The sequence below is a fragment of the Budorcas taxicolor genome, chromosome 11, assembly GCF_023091745.1.
Source record: "Budorcas taxicolor isolate Tak-1 chromosome 11, Takin1.1, whole genome shotgun sequence".
In the NCBI taxonomy this organism is placed as follows: Eukaryota; Metazoa; Chordata; class Mammalia; order Artiodactyla; family Bovidae; genus Budorcas; species Budorcas taxicolor.
In genome coordinates, this window is record NC_068920.1 from 160,473,730 (window position 1) to 160,490,745 (window position 17,016).

The 17,016-nt window shown below is 43.7% G+C and overlaps 1 protein-coding gene across 4 annotated transcripts in view; it reads left to right on the forward strand.

The window, feature by feature from the left end:
• Window positions 1-1,103: 1,103 nt before the first annotated feature.
• Window positions 1,104-17,016, forward strand: part of NUP214 (nucleoporin 214) — an 89,270-nt gene continuing 73,357 nt past the window's right edge. For 3 of the 4 annotated variants that reach the window (XM_052647938.1, XM_052647937.1, XM_052647939.1), the window contains exons 1-11: window positions 1,104-1,232; window positions 3,578-3,773; window positions 4,412-4,563; window positions 5,937-6,135; window positions 7,033-7,103; window positions 7,627-7,690; window positions 8,315-8,418; window positions 9,593-9,699; window positions 10,319-10,385; window positions 12,628-12,754; window positions 14,547-14,708. In XM_052647938.1, coding sequence (XP_052503898.1) covers window positions 1,188-1,232; window positions 3,578-3,773; window positions 4,412-4,563; window positions 5,937-6,135; window positions 7,033-7,103; window positions 7,627-7,690; window positions 8,315-8,418; window positions 9,593-9,699; window positions 10,319-10,385; window positions 12,628-12,754; window positions 14,547-14,708 — 1,294 coding nt within the window. In that variant the 5' untranslated portion in view covers window positions 1,104-1,187. Of the gene's footprint in view, window positions 1,233-3,577; window positions 3,774-4,411; window positions 4,564-5,936; window positions 6,136-7,032; window positions 7,104-7,626; window positions 7,691-8,314; window positions 8,419-9,592; window positions 9,700-10,318; window positions 10,386-12,627; window positions 12,755-14,546; window positions 14,709-17,016 lie in introns of those variants that run through there. The other variant, XM_052647940.1, reaches the window with a different exon arrangement.

A 17,016-nucleotide genomic window follows, 5' to 3' on the forward strand; every position in this document is an offset into this window, starting at 1 on the left:
GCCTTGCTTGAAAAATGAGAAGCAGGCTTGGAGGAGATAAGCAGTTTGCTGAAAACCAAATAGTAAGCAGCACAATACACCCCCTGGAGCTGACCCATGTGATCCAAATTAAGAATCTGTGTCCTAGAGTGTCTATAATATTCCACTACAAAAATCTCTCCTTTGGACTGTGTAACAGTTGGCAATCAGCATATCCAGACATGCTGAATTCTAATCAGGCCTTCACCACTTTTTGACTGAGGGGAACTTGGGAATCTTCTTGACTTCCCTGTGCTTCCAGTTGCCTCATCAATTAAATGGCAATGATAATCCCTAGGTGACTAGGACGTCTTGAAGATTCAATTACACATGGCTCAGCTGGTAAAGAGACCGCTTGCAATGCGGAAGACCTGGGTTCAATCCTTGGGTTGGAAAGATCCCCTGGAGAAGAGAAACGCTACCCACTGCAGTATTCTGGCCTGGAGAATTCCATGGACTGTATAGTCCATGGGGTCGCAAAGAGTCAGACACGACTGAGAGACTTTCACTTTCACTGGCTCTTGCTCCAGAAATGACTACCTTAAAAGGAGTAAACAAAGCTGATCGCTGGGGCCCTTTAATCTCCCCTTTCAGCCTTCAGAAACACCAGGGGAGAGGCCCCGTCCCATCAATTTTCTGAACACCTTTTCCTTCCACACCCCGTCCAAAGCCTTTCTCAGGAGCTGCTCCTTGGAAATATTTCTCAAGTTCCTAACATCTTTGAAATCGAAAGTATTAATAACCACCTACATCCAAAGATTACTGTGACGCCTCAACGAAACGAGCGTGGATATCTGGCGCTTGCACTACCGACTAAAGGAAACCCACACGAGGCGAGCCCACGCCACCTGCAGACGACAGCGGCGGCCTGGGAGCAGCCGGGCGCAGGCGCAGTGACTGCCAGGCCACGCCTCCTCCTCTTCCGAGCCGGCCAATGGGAGGCGGTGGCCAGGAGGCGGCCGCGCGACTTCAGAAGGTCGCCTCAGCCTTCCTCAGCCACGCCGCGGGCCGAAATGCGTGCCGTCACCAGAAGCGCGCCGGAAGTACGAGTTGTGCATCTCGTCGCAAGCTCTGAGGGGAGGAAGTTGGCCTCGGAAAGACCTGGGCTGTGTGGGCCAGGCCGCGGACGGCGGCGGTGGGGGCTCCTTTCACCAACTGAGGGCCGCGCGATGGGAGACGAAATGGATGCCGTGATCCCTGAGCGGGAGATGAAGGTCAGGTGTTGGCCAGGGCCTCCCACCCTTCCTTAATCCTGGTATTGCCTTGGCGCCTCCCTGACCCGGGAAGCGCGGGGTGTCCGCTGCCCCGCCTCCTGACTGAACGGTGTGAGGCGATGCAAGTTCTTGTCTCCAGAGCGTCCTGGAGCGCTCTGCCGTGCAGCCGGCGTGAAAGCCCCACGGAATGTACTTTCCGCGTCCCCTGCTGGTCTTGTGGGAGCCTCCTGAGTTATCGTGGTTACTTTAATGTGGTCGTCGGAGTATGGGAATAACTGTTGTTTATTGAGCGTTTACTTGCATGCCAGGCATTGGTAACTATCACAGCGACCCTAGGAAGTACTTGTTAAGTAGAGGAGCAAATAGAGGCTCGGAAAGTTAACTTAGCCAAAGCCGCCCTTGACAGGCGGACTGAAATCTAGGTTGTTGTGAGCAGAGGAGAGATTCTCTCTCTGTCGCTGAACTAGTTCAAGCCTGTAACCCAGGCTTGCTTAACGCAGAGCAGGGATCATCCCTTATCCTACAGGCGCTTTTGTTGTGTTTAGTCGTTTCCGACTCCTTGGGACCCCATGGACTGTAGCCCCCCCGGATTCCTCTGTCCATGGGATTCTCAGGCAAGAGTGCTGGAGTGGGTTGCCAAGCCCTCCTCCAGGGGATCTTTCTGACTCAGGAATTAAACCCATGTCTGCCGCTTTGCAGGCAGATTCTTTACCATCTGAGCCACCACGGAAGCCCACAAATCCTTTAATTAACTAGATTTGGAGGTCCGTTTTTGGCACTGGAAATCCTCCTGAAGTCAGGAAACTTGAGAGGACCAGATGATCCAAATCTCAGCTTAGTTCAGTCGCTCCAGCATGTCCAACTCTTCGACCCTATGGACTGCGGCACTGCCAGGCTTCCCTGTCCATCACCAACTCCCAGAGCTTGCTCACACTCATGTCCATAGAAAGGAAATATTAATAAGTCATGGGAAGATTTTAGGCATTTGGACAACAACTCACTGAAATACATTAGGAAGTAGTAATCCATACCATGTTAAGAGTAGAAGTCTCTTCTTAAGAATCTCTGCCAAGGGTGACCAACCCAATGAGAGTGTGCCCTGTTCCTCATGTAGGTTGGGGCAGAAGGATAAAAAGGTTTTAGAACCACAGACTCAGAAAATGGTGGTCTCCCATTGAGTTTCTGATTACCAAGACCCAGAGGTTATCAGGATGAGAATTAACAAAAAACTGAAAACTTTATGGTGCTGGAGAAGACTCTTGAGAGTCCCTTGGACAGCAAGGAGATCAAACCAGTCCATCCTAAAGGAAATCAGTCCTGAACATTTATTGGAAGAACTGATGCTGAAGCTGAGGCTCCAATTCTTTGGCCACCTGATGCGACTGACTCTTTGGAAAAGACCCTGATGCAGGGAAAGACTGAGGGCAGGAGAAAAGGGGGCGACAGAGGATGAGATGGTTGGGTGGCATCACTGACTCAATGGACATGAGTTTGAGGAAGCTCTGGGAGTTGGTGACGGACAGGGAAGCCTGGCATGCTGCAGTCCATGGGGTCGCTGAGAGACTGAACTGAACTGAACTATGGTTTCATCTGGAAATCCATGTGGATTTCTGATCACCATACACAGTTGGAATTAAGATTATTTCAGTTACTGTTTTACCAAATATGTTTAAATATCACATCCAAGGGAATTAGTATGTGGGGATCCTGTAAAAAACACCATGTAGTGTAGTGTAGTGAAAGTCGCTCAGTCGTGTCCAACTCTTTGCGACCCTGTGGACTATATATAGTCCATGGAATTCTCCAGGCCAAAATACTGGAGTGGGTAGCCTGTCCCTTCTCCAGGGGATCTTCCCAACCCAGGGATCAAACCCAGGTCTCCCGCATAGCAGGGAGATTCTTTACCACCTGAGCCACAAGGGAAGCCATAGGAAACACCATAAAGGTACACAAATGAAGGCTGAGAAAGGCTGTCTTTGGTTTTTATGTCTTTTAGAGTGTAAGCAAAAGGAAATTTACATTCTTTTCACTAAAACCTTGATTTAAAGATAGATTTAGAATTGAAGGGAAAAAAATATGTATAGTACAACTTAACGTGTGCATGCTCAGTTGCATCCAACTTTTGCAAGTCCATGGACAGGCTCCTCTTTCCATAGAATCTTCCAGGCAAGGATATTGGAGTGAGTTGGCATTGCCTCCTCCAGGGGATCTGCCCCACCCAGGGGTCAAACCGGCCACACAGTCTTTATTCTTAGGGTAATATATATTTTGCTGTACCAGAATATGACAGGTAATCTAACGTCCTGTTTGTCCTGAATTGATCTTGTTTTGACCCTGCGCCATAGGATTTTCAGTTTAGAGCACTGAAGAAAGTGAGAATCTTTGATTCTCCTGAGGAGTTGCCCAAGGAACGCTCGAGTCTGCTTTCTGTGTCCAACAAATACGGCCTGGTCTTTGCTGGTGGAGCCAGTGGATTGCACGTTTTTTCTACTAAAAATCTTCTTATTCAGAATAAACCTGGAGATGATCCTAATAAAATAGGTAAGTTCCTTGGTTTCTGTTGCATGATAGAGAGAGGAGCATAGTGAAGTGCTAATGTCATCTGCTTCCCAAGTTTTACATAGCAAAACTACTGTTAGTCCTGAGGTTGACCCCCAAGAAGAGGAAGTGCTAGATGGGCTGCTGGACGCCTTCCTGGGTGTTCTCTCTGCTCCTTTGTATTTCTCTTCTGGTGACTTGTTCCTCTGAACTCAGAGGGAAGAACGGCTTACCATTGTGCCACACGTTTTTTTCGTTGTTCAGTTCAACTTGGGTTCTGGCTCTGTAGGAGAAGAACTTTGCTGCATGGCCTTTTAGTTGTCACAATAGCATCATCCAAACAAAGGGGAATGTGTACTGTTTGGAGCATTGTTGCAGAAATATGGTACAGGACTATATTCAGCCAGGGCTCTGGCCACAGTTGGTTTCCCCAGGCCGTATGAGGGAGAGTCTCTACAACACTCACTGCTGCATTAGCCATCTATAAGAAAGCTGCAGTTCTTCTGCACAACTTGGTGTCCGGGTGTGCGTGCGTACGTTTATGTAGATGCAAGAATGATGTCACATAGACCTGAATAGAGAGAGTTTGTGGCTTATGCTTCAAACATTCCATTTTCTGCTCTGTGTTTTTTGGTTTTCAGTTGATAAAGTTCAAAGCTTGCTGGTTCCTATGAAATTCCCAATACATCACCTGGCCTTGAGCTGTGATAACCTCACACTGTCCGTGTGCATGATGTCCAGTGAATATGGTTCTATTATTGCTTTTTTTGATGTTCGCACATTCTCAAATGAGGTAAGCTGCCGGCAAACTCTAGAGACCTAAGGAGAGTGCCTGGTGTTGAATCATAACCTAGAAGTTCCTGGTTGACCTTTGAATTCTTTTTCTAGATTTGAATTCGGGTTTTTAAGAGGTCCTTAGTTATGGAATCATAAATCAAGATCTTTGTGATAATAGGGACTTCAAGAAATTATTTTGTAATACCATCTGCCCCAGGGTGCTGTCATTTCTCATTTACACTTGAGACAGCCAGAGCCCAGGGACCCTAAGTGACTTGCCTGAGGCCGCAGAGTTAGTAGACAGTGTCAGAAGTTCCTGCATACTGGGTCTCTGGCCTCCCACCGCAGTGCTCTTCCATTCCAGGCTGTATAGTAGTGGTAATCGTCAGTGAGATTGAGTGTTGAGATTGACTGCGTGCCAGGCCCTGTGCTGGCGCTTTGCATGCCTTGTTTTCATCCATGCCCGCCCCTCTTGGCTTTATACTTGCCTCATACACTCGGTATCATGGTCTTCATCTCAGAGATGGAGAAACAGGCCCAAAGAGTTTAAGTAACCAAGAGTCCAGCAGTACTTGGGCGGGGGGCGGGGTGGGGGGGGTGTGTTTGAGGCACTTTTTTTTTTAAGTAGAAAGGAATTTCTTTATTCCTCTCCTGGGGAAAGGGGGATGCAGCAGGCTCGTGCCCCGAAACCGCGCCTCAAGCCCAGAGGCTTTGGCAAGGAGTTTCGCAGCAATGGCTCAACAGCGGGGTTGCTGATGGAAGATTAGCCTGTGTGCAGGGCCTGCACGCCTTTAATCTGGTCTCAGGTGGTCCCTCTTTTTTTTCTTAATTTTTAAATTAAACATTTAATTTTGTTTTGGGGTATAGCTGATGAGCAATGTTGTGATAGTTTCAGGTGAATGGTGAAGGGACTCAATCATACATATTGAAGCACCTTTTATATCATTAATCTTTCATTAGCCTTCTACAACAAATCTTTCACTGAGGCAATTTTGGAACTTTGAAGCCTGCTGGGGCTTCTGCGTACCAATTAAAATAAGCGCAGTATTTTAAGATGAGCACTCTCTAAAATTCAAGGACCCACCACTATTAAGAAGCAGAGTCTCCGTTTTTATTTCGCATATGCTCTTTATCCATTATTTTGCATTTGTGTAGTCCCTGTTGAGAGTCCCTCTGAGTATGCTACAATAATCGATGGCCATTTTCAAAATTATGTTAAAATTTTCTGTAACAAATAGACTGTTGTATAGGGCTACAGTTTTTTTTCATGGTCATGGGGAAAAGTGAACTGTAATTTGAGAAAACTTGCATATTCAATAATTTTCTTGGACCATTGAATGTCTCTGTATTTATCTGTTAATTTTTGCCTCTGGGCATTTGTTTTAAAAGGCTAAACAGCAGAAGCGTCCGTTTGCATATCATAAGCTCTTAAAAGATGCAGGAGGCTTGGTGATTGACATGAAGTGGAACCCTACAGTCTCCTCCATGGTGGCAGTTTGTCTGGCTGACGGCAGCATTGCAGTCCTACAAGTCACAGAGACAGTGAAAGTGTGTGCGACCCTTCCTTCCACAGTAGGAGTAACGTCTGGTGAGTAATAACGTCTTTTACTCTTTAACATACGGTAATGGTCATCTATTTAAAAATTAATCTCTGAGGAAAAAAGCAAATAGGGCTCTTTGTCATACTTGTTTTTTGGTAGAAGTGGAGAGAGTATATTTTATTTGTGTAGTTACTGTCCTTGAAGCCACACAGCACACATGATTTACCTTCAGTGTGCTTGGGTTTTCTGGTGAAATGTTTGGGTATAGAAATGTTTGGTTTAGAACTGTGTTGTTGAAATAATTATTTTGACCTAAAAGATCAGACTCTGAAACAGTCATTTGTACCTTAGGGGGAAAACATTAGAAAATATCCGATAGAAGCAAGAGAAAGATTTCTTGATATTTGAAAACCTTTTCTATCCTCCTTGATTTATCTAAAAACTGGAGTTTTCTGCACTTTACAGCTTTCTGGGCAATACTCCATTGAAAAAGCCTTTTTAGCAACTGGTTCAATGGCCCAGTAACAAATCACAATTCGATTGTGTCATCGACATGATGTTTCTTTTTTTACTTTGCCAAGTAAGGATGATCCCACAGTCTTCCATGGACTGACAGAAAGAGGAACACAAAGTGGTAATTGTTGCCATTTAGTCGCTAAGTCACGTCGGACTCTTTTGCGACCCCATGGACTGCAGTGCGCCAGGCTCCTCTGTCCATGGGATTTCCCAGGCAAGGATACTGGAGTAGGTGGCCATTTCCTTCTCCAAGAGATCTTCTTGACCCAGGGATCAAGCCTACACCTCCTGCATTGGCAGGTGGATCTTTTACCGCTAAGCCCCCAGGGAAGCCTGAAGTGGTGATTACATGGCTGTTTTGGTACATATCTCACGTTTTGCTCCATTTTCTTCAGTTTCTAATTGGTAGTATTTTCTTCTTTACCCAGTGTGCTGGAGCCCCAAAGGAAAGCAGCTGGCTGTGGGGAAACAGAATGGAACTGTGGTCCAGTATCTTCCTGTAAGTCTTGCCTTGGGCTTCAGAGCATTTTTATCAAGTAACTGTTTTGGGGTTGGTTTGGTAGTATCTCTGCTGTTTTTTCCTATTGAAATATAGTTTATGTTCATTGCAACAAATCTGTCTGTACCCAAGAGAATGTAGGAAAGAGCTGTCGCGTGCCCACTCTGTTATCCTTTTCCTGTGGTCTTCCAGAGATAATATTCCTGAGTACTCTTCAGTATAAATCGGCAGAGAATCTGTGTATGTCTGATCACCCCTGGTTGAGAAGGAGAGGCTAGCGGGCAGTGCCAAGGCCTGTGCTGCTATGTATCCCTCCTGTTCTCTGCAGGGTACAGAGTGGTGAATGTGGTGGGACAGGCTTCAGGTTCAGGTTCAGTTTCTTCTTTATCAGCACAGAAAGTCATTACATGAAATTTGGTCCATGTTCTTTTAGGGCATTGGCCTGTAAAACGACAATACAGTTGTTGGATTTGCAGTCTGGGGATTGTTTTGTTTGACACTGGTTTTTTCAAATCTCTTTCAGACTTTGCAGGAAAAGAAAGTCATTCCTTGTCCTCCATTTTATGAGGCAGACCATCCCGTCAGAGGTAACGACGCATCTGCTTTTCTTACTGGGCTAACATCTAATGAGGCACTGTCTGTGGTGCAGAAATGTTAGACCATGTGAGGCCTGCATACCGGCTCAGGAAAGTGCTGGTGCCTCTTGTGTGAAAACACTGTTTCAGTTAGCTAATTAGGTCTCGATCCCTGGGACGGGACGATCCTCTGGAGAAGGAAATGGCAACCCACTCTAGTCTTCTTGCCTAGAAATCCCATGGACAGAGAAGTCTGGTGGTCTACAGTCCGTGGGCGGCAAGGAGTTGAACACGGCTACATAACTGAGCACAGCATACATACACAATTAAGTCACCGTAACAGTAATTCTCTAGTAGATACCTGTGTCACTTGGTAAATGACGTTAAATGGATCCTGACTTTTTTTTTTTAATTAGAACTCTTCATTATTTGCTTTGATTATCATCTGCTGGGGGTAAAATACCACTCTGGAATGAATTTGAGCTTTTTGAATCTTTGTGAATTACGTTTAGTGAAGTCTGGATCTTTTTAAAAGCTATAGTAGTTGGATATTTGTTTATCTATGAGCTGATAATTTATAATGTACAGGGGTTATTCCAAGCACAAAGATGGTTTATTAGGATGTGTGTCTTTCAGTTCTGGACGTTCTGTGGATCGGCACATATGAATTCACCATAGTGTATGCCGCGGCGGATGGGACCTTGGAAACGGCTCCAGATGTGGTGATGGCTCTGCTCCCGGTATGTGTGTGAAAGGGGTGTCTTGATTATTTGAGAATTATATAAGTCTTCTAATAAAGTTAGAGGCTTTAGGCATCTCTCTCCTTTCCTTACTGGCAGTGGTACCACTTGAGGTGTGAGATTTTTTTAATGCTGCACTAGGGGCCTGAGGACCAAAATGGTGGTGTCCACTTAGAGCACGTTCTATTGTTGAGCCATATGGTGAAAAAAAATCCTAAAATTTTAAGTTGTGAACTGTGAGTTGTGATAGGTGTTAATCTGATGAAGTCATTTTAGAAAAGCAAGAAAATATCTTGATTTTCAAAATTCATTCACTTATTCAACGACTGAACAACAAAGTGTGTCAATATGCAGTGGTACCACTTTTAATCTTTGCCAATCTGATATGAGAAAAAAGTGCCTCCTTTTTATTAACTCTTTTGGGTTCCTGACAATGTCAAATTTTAAAAATAAGTTTGTTAAGGTGCCTTATTTCAAGATTAAGATTTTCTATTCCCAGGGATAATGTTAACACTAGCATTTGCTGAGTACTGTTTATGTTCCATGTCCTGGATTAGAAACTTTCTACATATCCTTTCATATCTCAGTTAAAACAGCCTTTGATGTAGATTTTTTTAGGTCCATCATTTGTTGTTGCTATTCAGTTGCTGAGTCGTGTCCGACTCTCTGCGACTGCTTGGACTGCAGCATGCCAGGCTTCCCTGTCCTTCACCATCTCCTGAAGCTTGCTCAAACTCATGTCCGTTGAGTTGGTGATGCCATCCAACCATCTAATCCTCTGTTGTCCCCTTCTCCTCCTGCCTTCGATCTTTCCCAGCATGAGGGTCTTTTCTAGTGAGTTGGCTCTTTGCATAGGGGACCAGAGTAGTGGTGCTTCAACTTCACAATCAGTCCCTCCAGTGAACATTCAGGATTGATTTCCTTTAGGTGTAGGTCCATCATACAGAGGGGAAAACATTGTCAGAGAAGTTGAGTAATCTCCATGGCCAACGTTTCTGTTCTTTGTATTGCTCAGTGTTGTCTTTCTAGTGTGTCTATGTATTTTCTTTTTTTATTTTTTTAGAATATTTTTTCATAAAACTTAAAGGATTTTATCTTTTGAGATTCTTAACTTTGTAGGATTAAAGAAAAATCACCCATGAGATTTTTTTTTTTTTCATTCTGTTCAATGTAGAAAAAAGAGGAAAAGCACCCTGAGGTGTTTATGAACTTCATGGAGCCCTGCTATGGCAGCTGTACCGAGAGGCAGCATCATTACTACCTCAGCTTCGTTGAAGAGTGGTGAGCTGTGGACGAGGGAGGGCACACCTGGGTCATTTTGTCCTGCTTGTTCTGTCTCCTCTCTGTAAGAGAGGAGAATAGAGGTTGGAGATGCCCTAACCATATATTCAGCTCATGTTGGATAATGCCTTTCTGACTACTACATCTGTTTCCCCAGTCTTGAATTATATAGCTCGAATACACACTAAACTTAAAAATCCCATTTTCTCAATAAGTTCACTGATGACTTAAGAAAATACAGATATGTAAGGAACATATTAAAAGTTTCCCTCTGAGCTGAAGTGTCCCTTTGAAAGATGGATTTCTTGAAACAAAGTTTCTCTTGCTTCAGTTAGGTTATTCTCTGTTTAGAGTGGTATATTTATTGGGATCTGAACTGATTCTGTAGTGTCTCCCCTTTGTCTTAAGTTAGGAGACAGTTGGCTGAGTCTCCAGGGCTCTGCCCTGTGAACTAAAAAGTAAAGCTTTACGTCCAAAATCTTCTTACCTTCAACGAGGTAGAAAAGCTCGCCTTTCTCCTTGACATCTAGGGAAGCTTTGTAGGTGTCACCACTGACTCAAGTCAAGGTACAGCTGTTGCCGTTTGAATTTAACGGTCTTCCGGTTTTATTCCTTGAAGGGATTTAGTGCTGGCAGCATCCGCAGCTTCCACAGAAGTCAGCATCCTCGCGCGACAAAGCAGCCAGGTAAATGTTTCTCTTTTGTCACTTTTATGTGATGTTGTTCTGAGAGAGATTTTGGAGGGGTTTAACTGTGAGGTTAAGATTTAGCTGAAGTCACACTCCTTTTATTGAGTTTCTGGATGAGAGCACAGCTTAAAAAAGCTGTGGACCAAATGGCTTGGGTATTGTGTTGGACAAACTTGGGTGCTGGATTCAGCAGTTCCTTCAGTGTTGGCCAAAGCCCTCTGTTTGTTTCCACCCTGCATGAATACCTCATACCCATAGTCGTAATTGAATGTATTCCAATACAAGTGTACCTGGGTGTGTAGGAGCCTTTTTCTGCTTTATTCTGTTTAATTGTCTTTATTTTCTCCTTATTACTTGAATCTGCCTCTTCTATTCAGTTAACTATAACCCATCCTTGATTATGGAAGAGAGACATGCAAGTCAAACCAAACTGTGACTCTTGAGAAATACTTTGTTTGGAAAACCACCAGAAAGCTAAAAGCATCTGTGTAGACAAGCCCCCATCTTCCTTCTTTTGCTTTGTGCTCCTTGCAGGCCAGAGTGGGCTGAGGTTGTCATGGTACACTCCCCTTATGCAGAGAGACTACACGGGAGACACAGCTCCTCAGCCGAAAACTTTCCCTTTTGAAAAGTCTACCTGGAGTTTGAAAATGTTCTGTGCATCCTGTGCCTCTTCAGTCATTCAGCATTTATCCACCCTTCTCTTGAGTGGCACGATGGCCCACCATAAGTGCTTAGCTCTCAGAGTTCAGCACTCTTGATTTGCTGCTCTTAGGATTAACTTCAGTAACAATCTCCTGATAGCACAAGTATTTTATGTATTCACACATTAAAAAACACTCTGATTTTTGCTTTTTATCAAAGTAATTTATGTTCATGGTTGAAAAGTCAAGTAGTGGAAAAGGGCTTATACGTGAAATAGCAGCCCTTCCCATCCTGTCCTGGTCTGTCCTGTTCTCTGAAAGAGACCATTTTTAACTCGTGGTCTCTCTCTCTTAATGGTTATCTCCTTATCCCGAAATAATAATTTATTGCATCACTGGTTATCAGTTGTGAACTTTAAATTATTGGCCATGATGCAAATGAGGGTTTAGCTCACGTGTGGCCTTTAGACTCCCGTCCTTCCTTTCAATAGGATTAGAGCACTGTTTTAGTCTCTTCTACTTGTTACCTTTGAACTGTAAGTGATCATTTTTACTTTCAATTCTTACGGTTTTACCATGTACCATCTCTCATGATCTTCCGAGCTGTGAGAGGACCATCTCAGTACCCACCCTTGCCTTTAGCACACCTCCTCCATGCCCACCTTTAAGCTTTTGTCACCTGCATCTCATATTCCACAAAATCAAAGCTGATGTTGGTTGTATTTTGCCCTGTAGTGATTAGCAAGCCTTCTTTGTTTTGTGTATTGTTGTATTGCCGATTGTTTTTCAAAGTTGGAACCTGTTTCATTTACTAACGTTGTTGTGAATGTGACTGTTCACTTCATGCCTAAGGCTTGGATCACAATTGTTTTCTTTCCTCAACAGTTTTTTTGTTTTTCTGTCTCTCGTTGAGCATTATTCCTCCTTTAATTCATGCTGCCCAGTTTTGGTCAGCATTGAACGTTGGACAAAATGTCTGTGATTTTTAAAAACCAGGAGTCATTTGTTGGAGGGAACAGATCCCACTCAAGCAAACATGAGCCAAAGGGGAGTTTCTTGGAAAGATGTGGTGGCTTCTCAAGAAATCCGGTGGCAGGAAGATTGACCATTGGAGGAAACACACTGAGAACTAGGAAGACAAAATCTCTGCCTCTGTGGTCGAGTGAGCACGGGGCGTGTCCAGCAGCTTTCTAGGCTATGTGCTCGCGGCCGCAGCCGTTGTCACCTGGCGCTCCTGGTCCCCGTGCAGATCCCTCAGAGTAGCTGCTGGCTGGCTCCACACGGCTGTCAGATGGTCCCACTGTGTCAGGAGTCCACTCGGATGTGGTGGAGGACACGTCAGAGAATGTTCGTGATAGTGATATTTATTCACCAGACAGGAGCTTTGTACACCAGGAACAGATGGAAAGACTTGGAAAAGGAACCGCTTGCTTCCTGCGGGGTTCATAGCTTTTAGACTATGTTTCCAGATTTTAGAGTCCCAGGGAATGCAATATTAAACCAAGTGAGTTCCCTTTTTCTCCTCTCCTATTTGAACAGTGCTGGAAAAAGCTCTAACCAACGCTGTATCTTCTTCTACTTGTTCTTTTTTCCAGAATAGCTGGGAATCTTGGCTGCTGGAGGATTCTAGTCGAGCTGAACTGCCTGTGACAGACAAGAGTGATGATTCCTTGCCCATGGGAGTTGCCATAGATTACACTAACCAAGTGGAAATTACCATCAGTAAGTATAGTCTGTCATAGCTAAGCTACGTGCAGAAATAGTCTTCTTCCCATCATGGTTAATATTCAAATCCAGCTCTACATTTTCCTGATGGAACTTTCTCTGCCGTGCACTTTCAGCTTGTCGTAGCGTGTCTGTGTAAAGAGTGAGACAGAGTGCACTATACCACACCCGTCTGATTTGAGTGGATATTCACTGACCAAGGCCACACACTCTGTGTGTCTCTGTGTGTGTAAGAATGTGGCTGGAATACACAACACCGACTTCGTAGCCTTGTTTCTTGGCCCCTCCCGGTTTCCCAGGGCCTCCCAGGCAGGTGGTGTATCCCAATACTCGGTTCCATGGCTTGGATAAGAAATTGGAGGCCTCAAGTACAGACTTCCAAATGGGGCCCGAGCATGTGCTCTGAGTCTGTCTTCTCCCCTGCTGAGTCTTGGCAGGGCTGCAGTCCCGTGAAATGTGAACGTGAGAAACGACATATTTTTTCTCACGGATCCAGAGAGCAAGCTACTGGCTGCAAGTAGGGAGAGGGAAGCGGGGAGGGGCATCATAGGAGAGGGGGAGCAGGAGGCACAGACCGCTGGGTGCGAGACAGGCTGCAGGGAGGCAGTGCACGCGGCCAGTGTCTGGCAGTAACTGTAAGTGGGGTGCAACCTGTAACACTTGTGTAAAGAATTTTAAAAAGAGCCAAGGAGACAGTATAATGAAAAGGCAGCAGAATGGAGTGGAACAAAGTATATCTGATAAGGGGTAATACCCAAAATATATAAGGAACCCATGCAACTCAATAGCAAAGCGAAATAAATAACCTGATTAGGAAATGGGCAGAGGACCTGAATAGACATTTTTCTAAAGAAAGCATACAGATGGCCAACGTATATGAAAAGGTGCTCGACATTACTAATTACCAGCATAGGGAACTCTGCTCAATACTCTATAATGACCAAATGGGAAAACAATCTAAAAAAGTGGATGTGTGTGTGTACAATATATATGACTGATTCACTTTGCCATACAGCAGAAACTAATGCAGTGTTGTCAATCAGCTCTGTTCCAATAAAAACTTTTTAACAAGTTTTTACTACACACACAATCGATGTGTTTATTAGCTTGACTGTGGTAGTCATTTCACAGTATGTGTGTCCTTCAAATCATGTTAGACACCTTAAGTACATAGCAATTTTTATTTGTCAGTTTTATGTGAATAAAACTGGGAATGTATGTATATATTTTTAAAAAGGCATATACTATGTGCGTTATTTTAGAGAGGTGTCTATGTCAGGCACCACTGAGTTCCTTGTCCTTTCTCTGACCAGACTGTTTGGTCTGGTTCACTTTACTTTTGATTCTAACGAAGATTTAATTGACAAAATACATGCTTATCATTCAACTGTAAAGTAATTGGACTCACTTTTCTGCATCCTTCTGTGTGTTTTCCCCAAGAGTCTCCTCTGTCATTTTTCCTGGAGACTCCTGTGTTGGTCGGGGGAATGCTGAACCTGTCTCCCTGACACCGGGACACACATAAAAATCAGAGCTTTGGGAGAGTCAGAGCCACTGCACAGCTGCTGGTGTTTGTGCAGCTGGCAGTACACTGGCTGTCTGATCACAGCTCTGCTTTAAAGGGCCGATTCATAAGGGCTGTTCAGCTCCAAGTCAAAGCGAACCAACTGCGGCTTGTATGCGGAAGAGTCCAGTGAAACCCCTTGCACGTCAGGCTGTCTTCACCTCCCACGCAGGGGCCCTTCCATTGACTTGGCCCTTCTATTACCTTGGTTTTCTTTTTTAACAGATGAGGAGAAGACTCTTCCACCTGCTCCAGTGCTTATGTTACTTTCAACAGATGGTGTGCTTTGTCCTTTTTACATGATCAATCAAAATCCTGGCGTAAGGTCCCTCCTCAGGACACCAGAGCGGCTCTCGTTGGAAGGAGAGCGGCAACCCAAGTCATCAGGTGTGTACCTCCACCGCCCCCCCACCCCAGTTGTGGCTGAGAGGGGGTCCTGCAGGCTCGAACAGGAGTGTCTGCTGGGATGAGCGCTGCGAGGTCGCAAAGTGTTATCGCTGTCAGCCAGTCTGTCTCTTCAAGGGAGGACCAGTCTTCCCCTTGAACACATGCACACACTTGCTATGTCTCATCCTCAAGCTTTATTCACCAACCTTTACTTTAGAGAAAAAGGAAGCTCAACCCGATGGATCCCATTAGGTAATTTACTGACAGTACCCTGTTGTGAGACCCCATATTATATGATCTGAAACCCAACATGTTTAATGTGAGAAATTGGTTAAGTGATTGTACGTCTAAACAGTGAAGTGTCATGTAACAGTTAAAAATGTTATATTTATTAACAGAGAAAGGGCAGAACATGGCATGAAAGAGCACTATGGTTTCTTTTTTTAATGAGAAAAATATATACATTAAAAAACTACTTGTGAGATACTAAAATGTAGATAGTGGCTACTGCTGCGTGGTGAGAACATGGAAATATTCTTTTCTCTTTGTATTTAATTTTCTTTAGTTCCTCCCCCCACACCCACCCCCCCGACCCCCGAAGGTATTGCTTAAGTAATACATGCTTATTGGAGGAAAATTGAATGAAAAATACAAAAACACTTTAGAGCCCATTAGTCATCAAGCAATAGCCAGTCAACATTTTGGTACATATTCTTTATGTCCATAAATGCATGCATATAAATGCCAGTCTGCATTTTCAGCATTTTCTCAATGACAGTCACCTGTGAGAACAAAATAAACTTTTTAGAAGGGCATTGTTTCATATTTTAGAATTTCACTAGTATTTCTCTTTTTGAATTCTGTGAATATATAACTAGTAAGCTTTTTCTCTTCTAATATAGTTTTTAAAGCTCATAGTGTAACCAATTCTGTATCTTGTAAGAAATACGTGGACCAGTGGGTTTGGGTATGGTTGAGAACACTTAAGAGTGTCTTATCGCACTGCTTCCCAGTGCAGAGTGAATTATACATCATAAATAGAGCCACTTGGATACTTGGGCTCCTATCAACTGTCAGTGTGACCTTAAGTAATATACTAGGTGCCTTGCATAGACTGTATCCATGCTGTTATGTTGGAAAATCTCCTCAACACAGTGTGTACTCTTGAGTTGTTTTCTTCCCTTTAAGTGGTCCTGCGTCCCATGAACTCCCTACACTCAGTTTCTGGGTCCATATATAATAAGCAGTGTGCCCTGTGAAGTCAGGAGCCTGGGGAATGATGTTTGTTTCTTTTTCTTTCTTTCTTTCTTTTTAAATACTTGTTTGACTGCTTCCGCTCTTTATTGTGGCCTGTGAAAGCTTCCGTTGCAGCCCACGGTCTCTCTAGTTGAGGCACATGGGCTTAGTTACTCTGTAGTATGTGAGATCTTAGTTCCCCAATCAAGGATTGGACCTGCACCCCCTGCATTGCCAGGTGGATTCTTTTCCACTGAACCACCAGGGAAGCCCCAGGAAGTAGTAATAGATTTACTTGTATTTATACTTTCAAAGAAGTGAACATTTACTTGGGGTTCTCTATTTTCAGAAAGTGGCATTTTTATGTGCTAAATCACTTCAGTCATGTCTGACTCTTTGAGACCCTATGGACTGTAGCCCACCAGGCTTCTCTGTCCTTGGAGATTCTCCAGGCAAGAACACTGGAGTGGGTTGCTCTGCCCTCCTGCAGGGGGTTTTTCCCGACCCATAAATCGAACCTGCATCTCTTGTGTCTCCTGATTGTCAGCAGGTTTTTTACCACTAGTGCCACCTAGGAAGCCCAGCATTTTCATGGTTGTATCCTAAGTATTTCATTCTTTTAGATACAGTGAGCATAAACTGTCATCTCTGACAGTTTGAAAGAACCAAGACCTATAAATATTTTGATTGAAAAATATTGCTTTCTTAGTTATTTGGAGAATAATTTTGGGGAATTTAGAGAACTAGCTTGTTTATAGAAAGTTTGGAAAATAGAAAAAAATTTAAACTTGCCTTTTATGGTATTCTCTTCCAGTGTTTTTTCATAAACATCTTCATAGTTGTGATCATATTATATACACAATTGATATGCAGTTCATTTATTTAAATTTTAAGTGTTTTCCAGGTTCTTGTGCAATTCTTATGATTTATTTAAGAATGTTTAATATTCTGTTGAATATATTTTATCATTGGGTTGTATTAAATATCTTTTTTACTTTTTAAGTTATTTCATCGGCATTATTCTTAGAATTGGGATTACAAGGTCCATTTTTTATGATTTTTTTGAGACTTA